Source organism: Rana temporaria, chromosome 6, assembly GCF_905171775.1.
Source record: "Rana temporaria chromosome 6, aRanTem1.1, whole genome shotgun sequence".
Taxonomy (NCBI): domain Eukaryota; kingdom Metazoa; phylum Chordata; class Amphibia; order Anura; family Ranidae; genus Rana; species Rana temporaria.
This window is the reverse complement of record NC_053494.1, coordinates 108041607-108060665: the sequence shown is the minus strand read 5'-3', so window position 1 is coordinate 108060665 and position 19059 is coordinate 108041607. Positions and strand designations below refer to the sequence as shown.

Below are 19059 nucleotides of genomic sequence, written 5' to 3'. Positions count from 1 at the left end.
TGGCTTTTGCCTTTCAGGTGAAAAAAATAATTAATCGCGGGTTTACAACAGCTTTAACTCTGTGTGGCACAACTGGGCACAGAAGATAGGAAATCTTATACTGTACATTGTGACATCAAAAAAAAAAAAACAAATTCGGGTTTACATCCACTTTTTTTTGCAATGTGTGTTTTTCCTTTTGGAGAGATTTCCCTTCACTTCCTGTTCCATAGTCAAAACAGGAAGTGAGAGGGAAAACTAAAATGTGAGGGAATCCCTGGTTGTCACCAGAACTAGTTTACCAATTGGAAGATTTCCTTATTTATTTCTGTTCTTGGGACAACTCAAAATTTGGGATGTTCTTTCACTTTCTTTGATACCAGTAACTATGACTTACAGAGCGGGTGAACTTCCTTAAACCTCAGTTTACAACATTCAAGGATAAGTACACATTTTAGAACATGTTACATGTTCCATCCGTATTTAGGGTGGCACATGTAATATGTTGCAGCAGCTGCAGCCTATCCCCCCCCACTCCCTAGTGACAGCGGGCAGGCATCTTCTAAAAGCGGGCGCTATCACCGTTCGAAAATAACATGGCTGTGCGGAGCTCCACCCGCCCAGCCATGTTATTCATTCACAGTAAATGGGAAACTACAAGTCCCGACAGCCTTTGCGACTGTCAGCTTGTAGTTTCAATGGACTACCATGTTGAGCGTTCTGGTAGTTCATTGTTTCTTCCTGTCAGTGTATATCTGCCTGCCCATATGAGGTATGAGCAGACAGATACACAGACAGGTTTGCCAGAGTCCTGCATGGCACCCGTGATCTGCTGATCGTGGCTGCAATATTTTCCAGGCTGCAAGTAAAAAAAATAATAAATGCAAATTTTTGTCTTTTGACTGCATTTGAATCGCACAGAAACCGCACCACATTCCTGTATAATTACATGCGATTCAGTGCGGTGCAAACTGAGCCAATTTTGAATGGGCTCAAATCGCACCGCATTGCTCCAAAGTCATGCATGCACCAATTTTGAAAATGCACTGCAACCTGATTGCATGGTCGTTTTGTACCATGCAATTCAGTGCAGGCAAATGGACTGCATTTGGAGTGTCATTAAGATTGCACTGATATCTGCTGCAGATTGCAAGGGCAGTGCGACTTAAATTGCAGTGCAGGAAATGTGAACAGATTGTGGTTGTCCTGCACGGCATTCCAGTGTGAACTTAGGCTAAGGGGACATAGACAGCAGTAAAAACCTGACAGGTGTTCTAATCCCTCTCTAATACATCCAAAAGTAAAAGAAGTTTTGGCTTTAGTTATCATTTACCTAACGCAGTGCTAAGGACTGGAAAAAGCCAATGTGTCATGCAGTGGTACCTTTTTCTTTAGACAGACCGTTTCATTTTAAGTGGTACTCTGTTTTTCCCAAATGATAAAATAAATGTGTAATGGAAGTAGGTTGTTAACATTCGGTATAATCTTATTGTATTTTTTAGATTTTCCACAATTACAGATGAACCCTCAGAGTAAAAGATGTCTCGATTCATTTGTAACATGCAGAGGACTTCCCTGGCTGTTTATAAAGGACTTCTATGTGTGCGTTCTATGGTGACATACCCCAGAGTCGTTCTGGGAATAGAAACAAGCTGTGATGATACTGGAGCTGCAGTTGTGGATGAACATGGAAAAATACTTGGAGAAGCCCTTCAGTCTCAGAAAGATGTTCACTTAAAGTGAGTAGAGTATTTCTGTTATGGGTGACAAATGAAATGATATAAAAAAGGAAACCAATGTCCTTGTTATGTAATATAACTAAGACTAATACCTCGTACACACGACCATTTTTCTCTGCATGAAAAAAAAATGAAGTTTTTCCTGACGTGATTCCTCTCCAGCCTGACTTGCATACACATGTTCATGCAAAAAAAGTCTGACCAAAGCGCGGTGAGGTACAACACGTACGACAGGACTATAAAGGGGAAGTTCCTTTCAAATGGCGCCACCCTTTGGGCTGCTTTTGGGCTGCATACTTGATCCTGAGCATGCACATTTTTTTTCCACTCGGAAAAGCATACACACGACCGTTTTTCGCGACGAGAAAAAGACTGATGGGAAACCCGACAAGAAAAGGAGAGCTGGTTTAAATTTTGTTTGCGGGCAGTTTTTTCGTCGAGAAAACTGCTAGGGAGCATACACACGACCAATATAAGAAATGTCAGTTTTCTCATCGTGAAAACCGGTCGTGTGTACAAGGCATAAGGCGTAATTTAAAAGCAGGACACAGTTGTGTCTAGGCCTTACACACCTGCAGATGTTACTTGTTTATATGCATACATGCATAAAGTCAGAAGAATTGTACGCATCTAAACGTGAGTGCTTTAGGCTCCTTTTTACACAGGATCATGCAATAGCTCTACCATAAAGAACATGTATTCCATGCAGAAAATATGCATATTCCCAAATTAATGGAGCCTTATTTGCAAGCTACCAACTAGTAATTGTTTGTTAATTGGAGTTAAATTTAAGTTTAACCTGTTACAAACCTGTGCAGTTTAAAACAGAGATCCACCCTAAAAAAAAAATTACACTAATGCCGTGTACACACGATCGTTTTTTTCATCGGAGAAACCAATCGTGTGTGGGCCCCATCTGACTTTTTTCCATCGGTGTAAAATAAAGAACATGTTTTAAATTTTTCCGATGGAAAAAAAATAAAAGATAGTAAATTCCGATCGTCTGTGTGGAACTCCATCGGAGAAAAATCCACGCATGCTCAGAATCAAGTCGACGCATGCTCGGAAGCATTGAACTTAATTTTTCTTGGCTCGTCATAGTGTTTTACGTCACCGCGTTTTGGCACGGTCGGACTTTAGTATGTATGCAAGACTGATGAAAGTCAGCTTCATCGGAATTCTGACGAAAATTCCATTGAATTTTTTTTCGTCAGAAATCCGATCGTGTGTACTCCTTGTCCTTGTTCTCCTTAAAATCTGTTAAAAAACATTTACTTACCAGAAATCGCCCTAATCTGACACATCCTATTCCACAAAGCTCCTCGTTCTCTTCCTCCCTCGCATGTGCTCCTGGGAAATGGGGCCCGCTGTCTTCTGGGATCTGTGTGTGTCCCAGAAGACAGCCAGCCAATAACAAAGCGATGCGCTACTCGCGCATGTGCAGTAGAAAACGGGCAGTGAAGCCGCAAAAATAAATTAAAAAAAAAGACCAGTGGAACACCGCTTTACCCTGAGCATATGATGAAGCAATGCATGCTACCTTTACCAGAGAAAATTACATGGTAAAACAATCAGTAATCCAGATATATAGGGAGCTGAAGTCATATGCAGATCTTCACTTTACTGTAACAATCAAACCTTACCCCACCCCTCCCCATCTCCTGACCCCTGTTGGTCCCTTATGTAATGCACAGCCTCATTTACTGATCAGATGGGACGCAGGGGACTAGATTTGTAAATGTATTAAAGTATTATAAATATATAAATGTATTACAGTGGATGTAAACTCTCTCCTATACCCAGTGAAGTGAACAGCCTCAGATGATACACAGGGATGAAACAAATCTCCCTACATAAGTTTTACGTGTATATCTGCTGTCTTCAGCTTGCTATTTTCTTTAGAATTCTTACATCATGTCAGAATTTTTACTTCCTCATTCTGCAGTAGGAGTAGAGTCTAGGCTTACACTGTGTGACAACTGATTGGAGGAAAGGCACCCCGCCTCCACATAGGCGGAGGAACAAAGATACTTTCAGAGCTGTGCTGTGACAAGACAAGCTTTCTGTTAATCTATTTATAGCACCCATCCCGACACAAATCTCAGGGTGGTTTTATCTCCCATCTCTGAGAACTTGTTAGAAGTTATCATGCTTATAACAGAGGAATTAAATAGCAGAAAGACATGGGACTGGAGAGAGAGAGAGAGAGAGAGATAAGTAAACACTACAGATATATGTGCCCAGGTCAGATTTCATGAATCAGGTTTACATTCACATTAAGTCTTTACTTTGTCCTGTTATCTGTACCTGGAAGAAACCTTCTGTGGTTTCCAGGTAAGCATTACAGAATTATTTTTCCATTTTAAGAGAGGACAACTGGGTGGTAGATAATGGGAAGCATTATAACAGAGTTAAAGTTGTATGCTCTCTTTTTTTTTTTTTTTACTTTTACCTACAGGTAAGCCTATAATAAGGCTTGCCTGTAGGTAAAAAGAATATGTCCTAAACCTGTACGGTTTAAGAGATATTCCCTTTTCATGCAGCCGCTGACGTCAGCGGAGCATGCGCTCTGAATGCCCGGCTGAAGGTCCGGCAGACGCTGCCGAACCTTGGCGGAAAGAAGTCTCCCACGCGCATGCTTTCATATTTGGCCAGTGCTACAGCACCATTTTGGCTTTAATCTTGCATTTGTACTGGAAGTCTCAAATTGCGGTGGAAGTGAAGTGGGTCACCCCTCGCCCAGGTTCAGTGCACTTTTTATCTAGGCTGTGGCAAACCTAATACCACATTTTGCTGTTGTTGCCTCACATTCTCTGGTTTCTTCCTGTAGACCAGATTTTCCTCCCTGTAGCCCAGATCAACACATGTATTGCAACATTTAGAAATTGAAAATATTTTGCAATTCTGTTACTGTTCAAATTGAAATCACGGCTGTTATTACATTAATACTTTGCAAGTGGCATTTTTGATGTCAGATATTAGTCTCAAATCTCGGCAACATCCTATGGGCTATAGTGTGCATGGAGATGGAACTGTGCAGTGAAATTAGCGGACAGCAGTGGCGGCTGGTGCTCAAAATTTTTGGGGGGGAGCAAACATACAAAAAAACAAAACAAAAAAAAAACAATTGCAGCCACTGGGCCTATCAAACGCAGCCACTGTGCCATCAATTGTCACCACTGTGCCATGCCATCAAACGCAGCCACTGTGCCATGCCATCAAACGCAGCCACTGTGCCATCAATTGTCACCACTGTGCCATGCCATCAATTGTCACCACTGTGCCATCAATTGTCACCACTGTGCCATGCCATCAAACGCAACCACTGTTCCATCAATTGTCACCACTGTGCCATGCCATCAAACGCAGCCACTGTGCCATGCCATCAAATGCAGCCACTGTGCCATCAATTGTCACCACTGTGCCATGCCATCAAACGCTGCCACTGTGCCCTTTAATTGTCGCCACTGTGCCCTTTAATTGTCGCCACTGTGCCCTTTGTCGCCACTGTGCCTTTTAATTGTCGCCACTGTGCCCTTTGTTGCCACTGTGCCAATTGTTGCCACTGTGCCCTGTAAAATGCTGCCCCGCATTGCAATGCATGAATCTATGTATTGTATCAGTGGCGGGGCGGCGCTCCGGCGCCCTCTATGGACGCATCGCCACTGGCGGACAGGTTAGCTAATGTTGGAGACTCGTTGCCTATGAACTGACTCATATTATACACTGAACACTCAATAAATATCCATCAAATGTCATGTGGCCTAAAGCTCTCTATTGCCTCAGCATTTTCAGCTTCCACATTTATACCCTGGCAAGTTGCTTTTAATGCTGAACTCCAGGTATTGATGTTATGGAACATTTTCTGGCATTCTCAGATTGAACAAGATGGATATGTGGGGCAGTGATGTCACAATTTCCACCTTGTTCAATCAAAGAACACTTTACAGTCATTGGGAAAAATGTAAGGAGTCCTGTAAATGGTGCCCATGCCAAGCAAACAACCCCCTATCGTTACTATGCAGCAGGGCAGCCGCTTGACTTGGAAACTGAAAGACAGCAGTGATTAGTGCACAGATTCTTTGCTTCCACTGTGATCCCACGGGGTAAGGCATATGCTAACTTAGGTTGGTTCAAGCTGGACCAATAAAACTTTACAAAAAGTAGTTCAGCTTTAAGTTTATCTTGTATATAGATGCTGTTCTAAGAAGTTAGAACTAGAAGGAGCTCACAAAAGTTGCTATCCATTAGGATTCTTCTGACATCTGTTCAGAATAAAGAGGCATGGCTCCTTTTAGTACTTTTTCCAGCCCCTCCTCACGTCTTTCTGACTAGTGAATGGTACACATTATTCCCCCTTCAATACGTGATTTGCAGTGAAATTACAGTGAAGAATGACAGTCTTCCATCCGAGGATGAAAGAACGTCCGTGATAGGTAGAACACTGAACACAGTGTCAAACACCTATCACGGAACGGGACAGGACCAAGAGGAAGCCGCGAGTTTTAAAAAATGGTCGCCCGCAGCGCAGCCTGTCAAGAATTTCAGGTACGCTGCAATGGGCACAGTGAGGTAATGGGCATAGTGAGGCGTGCAAATTGGCATTGTTGACCCTCTTTTCCGCTTACAGTAGTTGCTGCATTCTCACCCTAGGCTTATACTCAAGTCAATACGTTTTCCCATTTTTTTGTGGTAAAATTAGGTGCCTCAGCTTATACTCAGGTCAGCTTATACTCCAGTATATACGGTATTACGGTATATACTAAATGGAAGGTGACATACATTTTTATTTGTGTAGAAGAGTTTCTCAGCTCTCCATGTTGTCTGAAAAAGTTCTCCAGCTATGACTAGTCTCATTGCTAGTCTGCAGTGAGGCCATTCGAAAAAATATAAACCCAACTCAAGTTAGTGCAATGTTCTAGTTCAATGCTATCTAAGTCACTGACCTGGGGCAAGTATAGACCTAAAGAATTCTAAGACTCATTTACAGCATGCATGTTTTAGTCTATAATTAAAAATATTGAGGTCAGACACAGACCGTTAGCATTTTTAGAAGGAAGCCAATGGCAGGTTCTGTTCATCTCTCATGACAGGTGCACTTTGACCTTACAGCAAACTACACATTTCAACCAAATTCTTTTTCCTGCAGTGTTGTTTCTCATTGTGTAGCTATAAAGTGTGATTTATTCCCCCCCCAATGTCTGTCATTACAGGACGGGTGGCATTATTCCATCAGTGGCACAGCAGCTTCACAGAGACAATATTGATAGGGTTGTCAATGAAGCCATCATTTCTAGTGGAATTTCAGCAAGTAACCTTTCAGCTATTGCCACAACAGTGAAGCCTGGACTGGCTCTGAGCCTTGGAGTTGGTCTAATCTACAGTTTAGATCTGGTGAAACAGTATAATAAGCCTTTTATACCTATACACCACATGGAAGCTCATGCCTTGACTGTTCGGTTGTTGCATCCAGTGGAGTTCCCATTCTTGGTACTGCTGATTTCAGGAGGACATTGCCTTCTGGCTGTAGCCAATGGCGTATCAGATTTTATGCTGCTTGGACAGTCGCTAGATGAAGCACCAGGTGATTCTCTGGACAAGGTATTGTAATGTCTTTAATATAGAAATAATTTATTTTATAGAAAAATGTACATCTTGGGTAAACCAGTGTGTTGCAGATGTGAAACATATGAAAAGCATTAAAGCTGCATCTGTATTCCTTGTGCAGGGACTGCTTAAGATATACACATTCATGCTGCCTGAATGCTGTATGCAGTGGGAGCGCTATCTCATAACTGTCTGAATACCTTTATTCTATGACTTTCATAACCCTTTTATGGCCAGTTCACACCAGACGCAGTTCCGTGCGCATTTTTTCTGCACTAAAAATGCATGCACAGTGTTTTCCATGTATTCCAATGTATTCCAATGGCTCTAGTTCACACCATGCATTCAGTTTCCAGTGCAGAAATTGACCAGAAACGGACTGCATGGTGTGAACTAGAGCCATTGGAATACATGGAAAACACTGTGCATGCATGTTGTGAAGAAAAAAAAAGCACACGGAACTGCGTCTGGTGTGAACTGGCCCTTAGTCTGCTCATTTTTTATTTATTTTTTCATTTATTTATCTTCTCAAATTGTATTTCAAGCCCTATATCTTTTTAGTTTTGGATCAAGTTGGGGAGGGTTAGAACCCTGTTTGGGTTTTATTGCTGTTCAGGGCTTTAATAGAGACACATTTTCTCACTTTCTGTCCCACTGACAGCCAAATAGGAAGTGTGGGAAATCTGCAACAGGGACACAGAGAGAAATATAGCCTTGCTCCACTATAATGCAATTTATGTTATCTGTTCCATTCTGCCTCCTATACAAAATGTTTTTGTTTTATTTGAATTGTTTTTCTTGTGTAACTTAAGTCAAATACTTACCTCTGTTCCAACAGTCCGATGCCTGTAAGGTTCTACACTAGCATCTTCTCCCTTGCTTTTTTTGGGTGCTGCTGTTCAGCCGTCTTGATTGGTCAGTGTGGGATGACATCACTTCCATGCATGCATGGGAGTAACTCATCCCAAAACACTGGGACCGTGCCAGAAATGTAAACTGAGCAGCGAACGCACAGCTTAGCTTACATTCGCAAAGGGATTAAAAACTGGCTGATAAGTTTGCTTTATTGCAGAAGAGACATCGCACATCTTCAATAAGGAGCCTTTAGGCAATTTTTTATTTATTTTTTGGTTTAGATCGTCCTTGAAGGCTAAGTACACGTTTTAAGAAAAAAATAATAAATGTTCATATTTTTGCAGGAAAAATGTGCATTTATTAACCACTTAAGCCCCGAACCATTTGGCTGGCCAAAGACCAGTCCACTTTTTGCGATTCGGCACTGCGTCGCTTTAACTGACAATTGTGCGATGTGGCTCCCAAACAAAATTGACATCCTTTTTCTCCCACAAACAGAGCTTTCTTTTAGTGGTATTTGATCACCTCTGCATTTTTTGAGTGACAATTTTGAAAAAAAAAGCAATATTTTGTACTTTTTACTATAATAAATATCTCCAATTTTCTTTTTATAAAAAGCAAATTTTAGGCCGATATTTATTCTTCTACATATTTTTGGTAAAAAAAATTGCAATAAGTGTATATTGATTGGTTTGTGCAAAAGTTATATTGTCTACAATATAGGAGATAGTTTTATGGCATTTTTATTAATATATATTTTTTTTTTACTAGCAATCACCGATTTTTTTTATTGTGACTGCGACATTATGGCGTACACGTCAGACACCATTTTGGGACCATTGTCATTGATTCAGCGATCAGTGCTATAAAAATGCACTGATTACTGTAAAAATGACACTGGCAGTGAAGGGGTTAACCAGTAGGGGGAGAAGAACCTACACATGCCGTCACAGGGGATGTGGCTCTGGGGGTAGGAAGTGGGTGCTTAGAAACATGTTACTCCCTAAATATAGGTGCAACGTGTAACATGTTTGTAAAGAGGAATTTAGCCTTTAAAATGTCTTTTTCACCTGGACAGAGGTGCAGTGTATAATCTGTAATTTATGTGATGTGATATGCTTCAGGTTGCCAGGCGTCTTTCACTGATTAAACATCTAGACTGCTCTTCTATGAGTGGGGGACAAGCAATAGAACACTTGTCTCAGTTTGGAGACAGAACATTTTGTAAAGAAATTCAACCAATGTCACAATACCAGGACTGCAACTTCTCCTTTGGTGGACTGCGAAACTACTTTAATTGTATTATTCAGAAAATGGAGGATGTAGAAGGTAAGTGTGGACAGAGTAATATTTCAGACAAATGTTCCTTTTTCCTGATTTGACGTATTTGAAAACAAATATTGCATTATGGCCACTAGATGGCACTAACGATTATACAAGCTTTTAAATAGGAATTCCTGGAATGGATATTATATTCATAGTTACATTGATCCAGCTTGGAGCACTGTAACTTTGTATGTATCATACCTGTATGGAAATCACAAAAGTAGACACCAATACCCCTAATGATCTTCTCTTCATTTGCTTCCGATGAGTGGCTGGCCTGCTGTATTGTGAGCACAGGAGGTCGGCTGCTATTCAGAGAATGCTTTGCATATTCTGGATGAATGAATGTAAAGTGTTCTCTGATTGAACGAGGTGAAGAGGCGGGGCTGACCATTTAATACATATAAACAAAAGAGCTAGCACCTGTGATCCAGCCAATTTTGGGTGTGGATTTAGGGCGAGGTGGCTGCATCACAAGGTGGTCTCGGAGCTTGGTTATGTCGGTATTGCACATGCATGATCCACACACACTGCTGTTTGTGCAGACAGATGTTCGCATCCAGGGGTATATAAGTGGAAAAGGGTGCCCTCTCACTGTGGGGATATATGTATGCCCTCTATTTCTGGGACATTGAGGATCAGATTGTGCAGGAAAGATACCTATTGAGGTATTTTTACTAGAGTCTGCCTGATTTTGTAGGTTTATAAGTTAACTGTATTTTTAGTAAAGTTATAAAAGTCTGTCCACCCTCCCAAGTCTTATACCATCGATCAACTTGGGTACAACCAGTGTGTCGGATTTTCTTTTCTTTTCACATTCAATGATAACAGTAAACAGGACAAATAGAAAGGTTGTATCTCCTCAACAAGGGAACAGACAGCAACAAAAACTGACAGGTGCTCTAATCCCTCTCCACTCGATCTAAAACTAAAAAGAAAAGTTTTGGCTTTAGTGACACTAATGCCGCGTACACACGATCGGAAATTCCGACAAGAAAACCGTAGATTTTTTCTGATGGAATGTTGGCTCAAACTTGTTTTGCATACACACAGTCACACAAATCTTGTCGAAAATTCTGACCGTCAAGAACGCGGAGACGTACGACGAGCTGAGATCAATGAAGTTTAATAGGCAGTTCGGCTCTTCTGCTTGATTCTGAGCATGCCTGTTTTTATGCACGTAGGAATTGCATACAGACAAGCGGATTTTATGATAGGAATATTTTCGGAAAAATAGAGAATCTGCTCTCAATCTTTTGTTGGCGGAAATTCCGACAGGAAAAGTCCAATGGAGCCTACACACGGTCGGAATTTACAAACCAAAAGCTCACATTGGACTTTTCTTGTCGGAATTTCCGATCGTGTGTACACAGCATAAGAGGCAAAACTGCACTATTGTAACTATCGAAGAGTGGATTTTTACAAATGCCCATTTCCGACCGATTGTCTTTTAAAGAAATTACAATATTTTCTTTAATAACACTCTTTATCCAACAGGTATAGAAAAGGGGGCTGTTCTTTCATGTGCAGCTGACATTGCTGCATCGTTCCAGCATGCGGTGGCCCACCATATCGTCAAGCGAACACAACGAGCTATTCTGTTTTGCAAGCAGGAAAATCTTTTACCAATGAATCCATCCTTGGTGAGAAGTCTGGCCATTTCTCTTTTCTTTATTTCTTCACTTAGATGTCCTGATCTTGCCAGAGAACAGTGCCATCATTTACTTATATCTGCCTTAGGTGAAGCGCCCCTTCTGCTCTCTATTTACGCAATGATGTTGGCAGCTCTGGCACACAAAAAATACAAAAACTATCATATTTGGGGAAAAAAAAGGTTTTTGTTTGTTTCGGTTATAACATTTTGTAAATAAGTATGTCTTCTCCTTCAGTCAGGATATCGCAACCACTTTGCCGCCGTCATTTTGTTATATGGCGGGCGGCAAGTGGTTAAAGCTGAACACCATGGGCCAGATTCACAAAGCACTTATGCCGACGTATCTAAAGATGCGCGGCGTAATTGAAAAATGCGCCGCGCGTATCTTTGCGCCTGATCCTCAAAACGAAATACGCCTGAAAACCAGATTTTTCCGTCCTACGTAAAACGATTACACCGGCGCATCTTGAAGCGTAAAATACGCTAGACACACCATCGATTTTCTATGCTAATATGCAAATGAAGGAGATAGGGCGATCCACAAAAGTACGCTTGTGCGGCGTAGACTACGCCCTGTGCGCATCTGCTTGTTTCACGGTGTAAAATGACACCTTATAAAAGCTGCCCTAACTTTACACCTGCCGTGTAAATGTCAGCTAAAGCAGCACCGTTAGGGAAGAGCTGAGCACACACACTTGCAGGACAACAATCTGTATGCCAACATGCCAGGGGCATCCATGCTCATAGCTATACTAGTGACTTTAGTAACCGAGGGTACCCCCTCTTCTGAGGGAACAGCAGCCAGGAGACGCCTCGCAGAATGCATCTTTGCACAGTAAACACACACATTAATCATGGCACAATGAGAATGCATGCATGCACACCCACTGTGGTCCCTAGCACAGACACATCACATCCTCATCGAATTGGATTAGACCCAAGTACCCCCCGATGGTATTAGGGAGCAGCAACACCCCGCCACGGCTCCAATTATGTTACTGTGCATTCATACACCATTTACATGGACCTGGGATCACTCACCTCCAGGGACACGCCTGCTGTGGCGGTCTGCAGGTCACAAATGCATGTTATGACCGCCAAGGAGTTTGTGCCCACATCACTGACCGAGTCCTTAATTGAGCCCAGGCTGTCCTGCATCTGGGCCAAAGTCCGGGAGACCTGACCCAGATGTTGGGTCTGCCGGGCCTGGTCCCTCGGCAGATTGGCCGGCAGACACTCGGCCACCCCCCTGGTCTTATGGGTGGCCTTCCTGCCTGCAGCTGAGGCTTGTTGCCTGGGAGGAGGGGAGAGAGAGACCCTTGGGGCGGGAGCCCTGTTGTGGGAGGGGCTACCCCTGATGGAGGCCTGACTGCTGCCAGCCTCAGGGGTAGCCTCAGGGGGAACCACATCCGTAGTTAAAAGGATTTCCCTGGCAAGGTCCATCCGATCATCCCCATCCTCCTCCCCCCTCATCCTCCCCCCCCAACCTCCTCATGGGGGGAGGTGTGGCCACTCCCCTCCCCTGAGGACTCCTGCCCTTCTTGGGGCTCTTCAGCAGCCTGTTGTCCTGGGGGTGGTGCAGCCTGGCCTGATGGCCCTGCAATCTCCTGGCCATCTGTGGAAGACACAAAACATTCACAGGTTGGAGGATCCACACACTTGGCACATATTCCCTCCCCCCCCCCCCACACACATGCTACTCACCAGATAGAAATAAAAAAAAATAACTTGCCTGTCCTCACGCCCTCCTCTGAGTCAAAGCCAGGCAGGCCCACCACTTGTTGTCTGTGGAAGCACTGGGCCACTGCCCACTCCTCCTCAGTCAGCCTGACGGAGCAGGGTGGTCCTCCACCAGTGCCCCCGTGGCATGGGCATTTATCTTGGCCATCTTGTCAAGGACCAGGCTCCTCAGGTCATTTATCTTCTTGGCAATCCCACTGGGGGTCCTCGTCTCCCCCCCCCCCTCCGCATTGATCTGATCAGTTATCTCCTGGATGATGGCCCTCTTCCTGGCCGGGGGGGTGTCCCGGCTCTCAGGGCCATGCAAATATCGCCCAAATCGGGTGATAGCCCTGGCAAGTATTTGCTTTTCTCTCACCGAAAAATTAAGCTTACGTCTCTTTGGCGCCATAACACCCAACACTCAGCACCAAACACACACACAAAAATCTAACACAACAAACAAACACAAACACACACAAAAAGACACAGAACAAACACACACAAAAAGACACTGAACAAACACACACAAAAATCAAACCGCAAACACAAGACAGCAATATCAAACAACACAAGCAGACAGCTAATACAAATTCAAAAACAAACAATAAATCTTTTAGCTAACAATACTACACTCACCAACAAACACCAACAGACAACAGAGCAAAAGCAACTTGCTTTAGGAAAGGGGAACACAGGGATGTACTTTTGCAATGGAAGTGCGTTTGTGTGGGGCTATTTATACACATGGTGGATCTCACTTAGTCTGCTTGGCCTTTTTCCTATCTCACTGATTGCGCCGGCCCGAGTTCTGAGCATGCCCAGTGAGGTGCAGATTCGTGCGCGCATGCGCAGTACGTCCGGCCCTTTATTTGCATGGGGTCACGGCTCATTTCAATGGAGCACGCCCACTTCCTTCCCACTTGCAATAAACCCACCTTACGCCTCGGTATTTACGTTACGCTGGTGCACATTTGGGCGCAAATGCTCTGTGGATACGGCACTTACGTCACAAAATTCAGCCGCCTTAACTAAACTGACATACGTTAGGACAAACTAAATTTGCGCCGCTCTACGTGAATCGGGCCCCTTGATCTTTGTAAAACAAAATGCAGTAGAAGTGTCCAACTCCCATCTCCCACTGCAATAGTCAACTGCTCTTTAAAGTGGTTGTAAACTCTGTTATACCACTTGTACCTACAGGTAAGCCTAAATTAAGGCTTACCTGTAGGTACTGTTAATATCTCCTAAACTTGCACAGTTTAGGAGATATTCAGATTGCATGCAGCCAATGACATCATTGTTGTGATCCATGGATCCATCAGCCACAGATGAGCATTCATACATACAAATGTTTCCAGGTCTGCTGGGAGCTGTTGTCCATCGCAAATCCTAGCGATTTGAGAGACATAGGATTGCCTCCATCTGTTCATAATCGGAAAGAATGAGTGATCACTCCAGACAGGATTTTTACTCCCCCGCCCCCCTCCTAAAAATCTTTGTTAAACTCAATCCAGTGAAAAAAGAGTTCACAAAGAAGCGGTCTATTCATGTGGTTGATCCTTCCATATCAGAGGGCGCGGGAGGGGGGCCCTCTCCCGCCATTAATAACGGTGATCTTGCGGCGAATCTGCCGCAAAGACCACCATTATCATTAACCGGACCACCGCCTGAAGAGATGGATACCTCAGTTGTGGCTATTATCGAGATATCCCTCTTCAGAGTCAGGACATATATAGTCGCGCGGCGTTCCTTAAGTGGTTAATACAAAAACGTATTAAAAGAATAAAAGTATAGATTGCGGCTAATCATTACATGTACACATAATACAGTGTCAATTGCAATGGAGTAATCAGCATATGCTGTATCTCTGCACAATACAGTTGGTCTGAAGACACTAGCATCCAACGCATTTCAAGGTAGGATTCAGGTCTTCATCATTTTTCTCTTGTGTTCATGGACAGACACAGCAGCATATTCTTGACAATAGGGACATCCCCAAGCAGTGTCAAAAAAACAAGGGGTAGGAACAGCAAAAAACAAACTTCAATCCAGACAAAACCAGAGCTCCTCAACGGAGGAGTTGTTGCAACCTCAAACAGAAACAAAACCTTGTGGCCGAAGCAGGCATCCAAAGATGCGCTCACATCAACCTTGTAAAATTTAGTGAAGGTGTGAATGGACGACCAGGTCACCGCCTTACACACCTGCCGAACAGACGGCTGATGTCGGAAAGCCCAGGAGCCACCAATTGCCCTGGTTAAATGCGCCGTGACAGGAAAGAGAGGCGCCCGCCCATGTAGGGCATAAGCCTGAATTACGACCTGTCTAATCCACCTAGAGATGGTGCTGATGTGGTATTTGAGCAATCCGACAGAATGCCACAACACTTCAATTTTCTGCATGCTAAAGGCCCCTTTCACACTACCGTGACTTCAGAGACGCGCAATTTTCCCCCGTTTTCAGGGAGACTTGAGTTCTATAAACCTGAACTCGCATCAATGTCGGACCAAAGTAGTGCAGGGACTACTTTGAAGTCAGAACGACTTGAAGTCGTCTGAATACACGCCGGGACCGGCGATGCTTGTGAGCCGGACCCCCCGCGCCCTCTGCTAGGGCGCCCCTCGTCCTCCCATCTCCCCCCCCCCTCCGTTCACCCCCCCGGGCTGAGGCACATACCTGTCCGTGTAGCGTGCCTCTTAGAGAGGACACGCGCGGCTTCCTCGGCTCCTGGCGGGATTGGTTGGATACTCCGTGAGGTGTGCGGCCGTGATAGGACGGCGCATTAGAACGGCGCGCCGAGCAGGGAGCTGCAGAGGGGAGTGAGGATCGGACCCCCCCCCCCCCGTGGCAGTGATTGAGCGGTGGATTCTTTCCCCCCTGAGGCGTGCGGGCTGCTGAGTGGTGGAGGTTTTTTTTTTTTTTTTTTGTGTGTGGTGGAGGTGTGCCGCTCCGCTCCGTGAGAGGGGGCCGAGGGGAGACACAACGCCAGCCCTGCAGCCCAGGAGGAAAAAAAAAAAATCATGGGCAGTCATGCATAGCCATAGCCTGACCTGAAACAAGGTGAAACAAAGTAAAAACCCATTGCAGCAGTTATTTCTCCTTACTTTGCTTACTTTGCTATAAAGCTGCTAGATTGGTGAGTACATTTGTCAGCTATTTGTCTATTGCTTATCGTCACACCAGAATGGTGAGTACAAATGTCCATTTAAAAACTAAAAACTAAAAAAAAGGAGAAGTGAATATATATATCAATGGGACTATGTTTCTGAGAAGAACGGCAACTGGAAGTGACTGACATAACATAAAGGGATATAAGCTTACTGAACTCGATGTGTTTGTAAGAAGCTGGTATTTTTTTTTGTTTTTTTTGGGCTCTCTAGGCAGCATCCCCTGGATATTTTTTTTTTTTTTTTCCCTCTCCAGTGGGATCAATTATAACACAGGGAGGGAGTGTTTTTCTTCTTTTCCCTTTTCCCTTTCTTTTGTTCGGCAGAACATACGCAATATATATTGAACTCTGTTTAAAAGAAATTTTAGAACCTATAATATACAATATACAGATGACTGGGCAGAGAACGTGACTAAAATTGGTGGACACAAGGGCAAAAGTATAAGCATTTGTGTAATTTATCACACTATTAAGCCCTAAAACCGGTATAAGGAGAACCTTAAGACTGGCGGACATTGGAGAATGACAGAAGGAGGGGGACAGAATATGCGTTAGGCGCATTGAATACCTGTAAACATACAGCTAAAGAGGAAGAAACACTACAGTAACATTAAATATTAAATCCTGATACAATAAACTTCAAAAGGTTCTGTCTTAGGTAGTATATACCCCCCACAACCGCAAAACGGACTTCTTATAAAATTTACATATAAAATACCGGTGAAGTGTGCAGCTATAATTTAGGCGCGGCAAGAAGCACGGGTAAAAATTTAGGACTATCGTAGGGCCGAGAGGGGGAGAAGGATGACCACAAGGGGAAAAGGAGTGAGAGGTGGGGCAATCCCAAAGGCCCCCCGCTTAAGTCAAAGTCCAGGCCCAATGTGCAAATTTGTGACCCACGGGACAAACGGGGACAATCAGCATACAGAAAAATCAATAACTACCAGAGGAGCTCAAGTAGAGAAGGAGAAAAAAAAAGATAAAAAAAAGGGGATCGCTAATACTTTGGCGGACTCAGAAACACTCTCAGAGTCACTCCTAGAGACTAGAATAGATCAAGATAGAGAAATGGATAAAGATAAAGAAATAGACCTTGAACAAAGAAATAAGGATGAAACGCAGGACATGACACGTTTGCCAACAAAAAGGGAAATGGAAGGAATGTTCGCAGCCTTAGAAAGATCACTCAAATCGCAAATGGAAAAAATGGAGAGAAACATGGGGCATATACTGGAAAGAGTGGAAGAAGTGGAAAAAAAAGTCGATCATAATGTAACCTCAGTTAAAAAACTAGAGGATGAAATAAAAGCATTAAAAACAAACCAACGAGAACAGGCATATAAATTAGAAGATCAAGAAAACAGGGATAGAAGGAAGAACATAAGGATACGCGGAATCCCAGAAACGACACAAGATGAGGATCTCTCAGAAATAATAAGAAAAATCTGTAATCCAATATTAGAGAGAGAAACAACTTCCCCACTAAAAATAGAGCGAGCACACAGGATAAGACGCCCTAGAGAGAGAGTACAGGATTACCCAAGGGACATTATTGTTCGATTTGAAAGCTGGGAAGAGAAAAACCAACTATGGAGAAAACTGAGAGGGAAGTCGCCATTAGAATACGACCAACATATTATTCAAATATACCAAGACCTGTCACAAGAGACGTTAAAAAGAAGAAGAAGCTTAAAACCCCTGATAGGAATCTTACAGGAACATGGTATACAATATAATTGGGGATTCCCAGCCTGCCTAATAGGCAGGAAAAACGGTATCTCTGCAAGATTGAGGTTCTTAGAGGAAGTTCCAGAATTTTGTCAGCGACTGGATATCCCAATACCACCCAAAAAAGATTAACAATGTTGAAGCGACGGCGGAGGGGGGGGGGGGGATAGGGAGGCTTAAATATAGTAAACAACGGGAGCAGGGTTGGGGAGAGGGAGGACCTGGAGAGTACTCCTTCCCCAGTCTCCCATGCGTGGGAGATAGGAGACCGGGCTAAAATAAAATTCCACCTCAGCCGGAGGAGCAAAAGAGCGCCTGGAGCGCCAAACAAGAAAAGCTCCAAATGACCAAAGGGTCAAGGATCAACCAGAAGGAAGGGGGGGGGGAGGGAGGGGAGGAGAAAGCCCCATACGAAGATCATAGGGGCAAGGTATGAGTGGTGGGGGGGAGGAGGGGAGGGAGGGGGGGAGAAGGGGTTTGGGTGGGGGAGGGGAAGATTAGGAAAAGGGGCCCAGATCTGTGTGTCATGCAACAAGGAAAAACAAATGCATTTGAGAAAAGCGCAAGGAAAAGAAAAAAAAAAGAGAAAAATATGACAAATATAAATTTCTTAACATATAATGTAAGAGGTCTCAACTGCCCGGAAAAAAGGCATATGGTATTAAGAGAGGTTGAAAGGTACTCAGCGGAAATAGTTTTTTTGCAAGAGACTCACATAACATTGGATTCTAGTGTTAGATTGTATTCTCGGGCAGTTCCCACCTGGTACTATGGGGACTCTCCAAAGAAGAGAGCCAAGGGGGTCGCCATAGGAATAGGGAAGAACATCTTCTTCACAGTAGAAGACAGGAAAGTGGACCCGGAAGGCCGCTATTTGTTTCTAAAAGGAATACTCCAAGGGAAAAAATACACGTTAGCAAACATATATTGCCCAAACAGCCAACCACATAAATACCTGAGGGGGATCTTGAATGCTTTAATGGATTTTAAGCTAGGACATGTAATACTCGCAGGAGACCTCAACCTTTCAATGGACTATCAACTTGATAGTACGTCCGGGGCACAGAGGCGAAATATTAAACAGCTAAGAATATTAGGGAAAAAAATGCACAGTCACTGTTTAATACATCCTTGGAGGATAACATATCCAAATAAAAGGGACTACACCTATTACTCTGCTGTGCATGGAACATACTCAAGACTGGATTATATAATGGTAGACCACGAGTTACTAGAAGAGGTAGTTAAAACCTCAATAGGGGTAACTACAATCTCAGATC

General features: G+C 43.5%; 1 protein-coding gene across 3 annotated transcripts in view; it reads left to right on the top strand.

Moving 5' to 3' along the window:
• Positions 1-19059, top strand: part of OSGEPL1 (O-sialoglycoprotein endopeptidase like 1) — a 50782-nt gene that overhangs the window by 12227 nt on the left and 19496 nt on the right. For all 3 annotated transcript variants that reach the window (XM_040357149.1, XM_040357150.1, XM_040357151.1), the window contains exons 2-5: positions 1482-1718; positions 6932-7319; positions 9305-9509; positions 11004-11149. In XM_040357149.1, coding sequence (XP_040213083.1) covers positions 1519-1718; positions 6932-7319; positions 9305-9509; positions 11004-11149 — 939 coding nt within the window. In that variant the 5' untranslated portion in view covers positions 1482-1518. The remainder of the gene's footprint in view (positions 1-1481; positions 1719-6931; positions 7320-9304; positions 9510-11003; positions 11150-19059) is intronic.